Below are 4,956 nucleotides of genomic sequence, written 5' to 3'. Positions count from 1 at the left end.
CTCGTTTAAAGTGCTCGCAGAACTTACGATACTGTAACTTTATTATTGTTTGCAATCAGTTCGTTCTTCCCCCCGTCTTTGAACTAATAGATATCATGCATATAGACCCTGTTTAACACATATAGACAGTTAGATAATTAATCAATCGTAAGTTTTTCTGCAACTACATCTAAGCAGGACTAATTCGGACTCCCTATCAGGAAATATGTGGTAGATCAATTCTTCCTACGCTAATTTTAATCAAGGACCTAAAACAGTATGCGTAAGACGTGCTAAACAATTCGTTTCTCTAAATGAGGAGGCCTACTTGAGCCTTTAATTGCTTTATCTCCCCATTAAGTGTATTATGTGTTTTTGATTGTCGCCTTAGAATTTTATCCTTTTAAGCCTCTGAAAAGCCAAGCTTCCTCCCTTTAGGATTAGTAGTCCTAAAAGCCTCCAGGACTGATAGTTGGGATGGGTAATAGCACGCTGTAGGTAGCGATACCATTCCGCGATTAATACCTTAACGGGGTGGGAAGGGTAGACATGGAGATGATGATCACACGATAACACTATGCGTATGATTGGTGATAATAGGTGAAATCTAGGTGATTTAGCTATTGTTTATGCTTCCGCTTAATTACATTTCAATGACATAATATGGTTATTCGATGAAAAATAGGCTCTAATTGTGATTTGCGTACATTGCAGGGTGAGGAGCTTATATGATGCTTTCAAGAGGTTATTGGAATGATTGATGAGCAAAAACGATCCCTCGGAGTTGAGTGCGTGCAAGAACAAGATGAAAATTTGGAAGAAATCAAGCCCCAGGCGCGCGAAGACCGCGCGAAGTCGCGTAGAGTTCACGCGCATTACAAGCCAAGACAGAAAGGCTCGCAAAAACCGCGTGAAAGGCGCGAGAAGTCGCGCGGTGCCGTCCGAAAAAGAACTAGTTAGGGGTAAACTTGGAAATCTGGAAAGAAACCTACTTAACCTATATAAAGTCAAGCTCGCCCAAGGTCAAATCATCAAGGTTTTCATAATTTAGTGCAAGAAATCGAGAGGCAAGAGGCAAGGAGGAGTTTGGACTATCAAGTTCTTCTTTTCTTCGCTTAGTCTTTGTTATTTTGTGATGAAATTGAACCTAATTGTGATGCACATTAGCATGAGTAGCTAAAACCCATCGTTCTGGGGTTGTGATTTAGCCATGAATATTGTCGTTCGATATTAACTTAACCTTGATTATAATTCATTCAAATATGGTTGTTTCTTCAATTCTGTGTTTAATTGCTTAATTGTCTGGCCAACAGTTAGGTTCTATTTACTATCTATACTATGCTTGGGAAAGCCGTGTTTATATTAGAGAAGAATTGAAGAGAGCATGATCATAACCCTTAGGGGGAGCGGATTTGTGGTTAGGACAGGAATATACCTAATCACCGTGCTTAATTAAATATCGTAATCTTAATGCGTTCTTAATAGAGTAATTCCATAGGAATATAGGCGTTAATCTATTGAGGATAGGTGAGTAGTACTTCGGGAGAAGGCCATGAGAGCACTTATCGATTAATTAGCAACCATGACTGAATTATATGAAAATGGAGAGTTAATTAGAACACAATACGATTGGTGAATCGATCACAACCCTAGAATACTTGCCTCTATTGAATACACAACAATCAACTCGTTACTTGATAATTTAGTTGTTACTTAGAATTATAGTTAGCATAATTAAACTCTTGAACCTGAATTTAGCTTGACGGAACAACAATATTGGTGTGTTAGTGAGTAGTTTCTCTGTGGGTTCGACACTCGACTTATCATTTTATTACTTGTACGACCACGTATACTTGCGTGTGCATTTGGGAGCAACAAGTTTTTGGCACCGTTGCCGGGGACTTAATATTAGCTACTTGCTAGTTTTTGCTTTAATTGTTTATTTCGTTAAGCCGAACGTTACTGGATTGCTGCTCGGATCTCAGGAACTTTGATTGAATGCGTAGGGTCAGAAGCCAGGACCGACTTTAAGGCTTTGATCCTGAACCTGAGAGAACATTTCATAGGAGGTTAAGGGAAGCAAGGGACACGAATAATATTCAGGCACTTGTTCAATTTCCTGTGGACATGGCAGAGGAGCAACCCATGGCTGTTCAGGAGGTGGCGATGCCCAGCATTGCTAATGTCACCTCCAGTATAGTGAAGCCCAGGATCATTGGGCACTTTGAGCTGAAACAGAGCATGATCCAGCTGCTTCATGCAAACGGGTAATTTATGGGTCTTCCATACGAGGATCCACAACAGCATATTCTGAACTTCTTGGAGATTAGTGATACTTATATCACTAACGGGGTCACTCCAGATTATGTGAGGCTCACACTTTTTCCATTCTCTCTGTTGGGTGAGGCTAAGCGATGGCTAAAGGCAGAACCAGCAAATTCCATTACATCATGGAACGATCTGGCAAGAAAATTTCTAGCAAGGTTCTTTCCTTCAGGCAAAACTGCAAAGATCAGAAGTGAGATAGTTGCCTTCAAACAGAAAGCGGGAGAATCTTTATACTCGGCTTGGGAAAGGTTCAAGGGGCTACTCAGAGACTGTCCTCATCACAATCAGACGAATGAAGTGCTAGCTCACACTTTCATAGAAGGATTACATTCTGAAACAAAGATCGTGGTAGATGCTGCAGCTGGGGGTCAAGTGTTGGAGAAAAGATTTGATGAGATATATGCATTACTGAACAAATTCTCCAAGAGCAATCCGGATTGGCAAGGAGAGATGGGTAGACACACAATGCAAAAGTCTGCAGGGGTTCTTGAGTTAGATGCCGTCTCAGCATTATCCGCACAGATTGCTACGCTGGCCAACCAAGTCAACCAGATGAACTTGAATATCAACAAGCAACAAGTACAACCGATACAACAGGTTCAAGCTTTTTGTGAAATATGCGGAGAGGGACACACAAGCGACATATGTCCCGCAAACCCAGAGTTTGTCTGCTTCGTGGGTAATTCAAATAGGGGCCAAGCAAATCAATATGGGAACACTTACAATCCCAATTGGAGGAACCACCCAAACTCCTCTTGGGGTGGAAACCAGGGCACTCAGAATCAATATAGGCCTCAAGCACCTCAACAACAATATAGACCACCTCAGGGGGAACAACAAGCGAGTCCTACAAGCCACCTTGAAGACATGTTTAAAAAAATGATGGCTGAACAGCAATCCCTCATCACTACAGTGAGAAATTTGGAGCGTCAAATGGGACAACTTGCCAGTGCTCAAAACACTAGACCAACTGGAGATCTTCCAAGCGACACTGAAGCAAATCCTAAGGCGGCCCTTAATGCCGTGTCGTTGAGGAATGGGAGACAACTAGAGGAAGTTCCTCCTAAAAAGAGGAAACAGGTGACTTTTACTGAGAGGCTAGCCATTATAGAATCAACACCAGAGAAAGCCACGGAGCTAGAGAAGTCAGCTGGAGAGGCGGTGGATGAGCAGCCCTCACAATTGGTTGCAAGGCCACCACCTCCATTCCCTCAAAGATTGCAGAAATTAAAAGATAATGCCGCATATAAAAAGTTTCTTGATATCTTGAAGCAGGTGCAGATTAATATTCCATTGGTTGACATCTTACAAGAAATACCCAAATATGCAAAGTACATCAAGGATATTATGGCAAATAAAAGGAGGCTGACCGAGTTCGAGACTGTGGCATTCACTGAGGAGTGCAGTTCTAGAATTCAAGGCAAGTTACCTCAGAAATTGAAGGATCCAGGTAGTTTCACTATCCATATCTCCATTGGTAAACATGCTGTTGGGCGAGCTTTATGTGATCTTGGAGCGAGCATCAATTTGATGCCGCTATCTGTGTTCAGACAGTTGGGGTTGGGTGAACCACGCCCAACGACAGTTATCTTACAGTTAGTTGATCGCTCCCTTGCTCATCCTGAGGGAGTGATTGAAGATGTGCTAGTTCAAGTGGGCTCTTTCATATTCCCTGCTGATTTCATTATCCTAGATTACGAGCCTGATCAGGAAGTCCCATTTATTTTGGGGCGTCCATTCTTAGCCACGGGTCGAGCTATTATTGATGTCTGCAAAGGAAAGATGGCGATGAGAGTAGGTGACCGAGTGGAGGTATTCAATGTTTATAGAGCACTGAGGTTACCAGCCGATTATGAAGAGTTATCCATGATCTCGGTGGTGGAGAATGATGCTACATCGTTAGTACCCTATATGAGCCCTGCAGATCCTGTTGAACGAGTATTGATTGGGGATGTGGAAAATAGTGAAGATGAAAGAATAGGTGAAATCGAGCAAGTGCTAGATATGTCCTGCAGTTATGTACATGGGTTCAGAAAATTTAAAGAGTTGGACAGGCCTGTTACTCTGACTCTCCCCAGGCCATCTATTGAAGAAGCTCCGAAGCTAGAGCTCAAGCCACTTCCAGCGCATCTGCGCTATGCTTATTTGGGGAACTCTGGGACACTGCCCGTAATTATTTCATTCAGCTTGACCAGCACTCAAGAAGAAAAATTGCTCAGAGTCCTCCGCGAGCGTAAAAGGGCCATTGGGTGGACTATAGCTGACATCAAGGGTATTAGTCCCTCATTTTGCATGCATAAATCTTTCTAGAGGATGGACACTGCCCCAGCGTAGAGCAGCAAAGGAGATTGAATCCTATCATGAAGATTGTGAAAAAGGAAGTAATCAAGTTGCTCGATGCAGGTATCATTTTTCCCATTTCTGATAGGAACTGGGTAAGCCCGATTTAATGTGTGCCCAAAAAGAGAGGAATGACTGTAGTTGAGAACGAGAAGAATGAGCTAATCCCCACTCGCACTGTTACGGGATGGAGAGTCTGCATTGATTATAGAAGGCTCAATAAGGCAACTCGCAAGGATCACTTCCCACTCCCATTCATCGATCAAATGCTAGACAGGTTAGCCGGGCATGAATATTACTGCTTCCTCG

At 42.6% G+C, this 4,956-nt stretch overlaps 1 protein-coding gene across 1 annotated transcript; it reads left to right on the top strand.

The window, feature by feature from the left end:
* On the top strand, positions 3,190 to 4,617 carry LOC109234712. Its single transcript, XM_019400777.1, has one exon. It carries the CDS (start codon positions 3,190 to 3,192, stop codon positions 4,615 to 4,617), a length of 1,428 nt encoding a protein of 475 aa, XP_019256322.1.

This window comes from Nicotiana attenuata, chromosome 11 (genome assembly GCF_001879085.1).
Source record: "Nicotiana attenuata strain UT chromosome 11, NIATTr2, whole genome shotgun sequence".
Classification (NCBI taxonomy): Eukaryota; Viridiplantae; Streptophyta; class Magnoliopsida; order Solanales; family Solanaceae; genus Nicotiana; species Nicotiana attenuata.
Note: the sequence above shows the minus strand (reverse complement) of the source record. Positions and strands in the feature narration are given on the sequence as shown.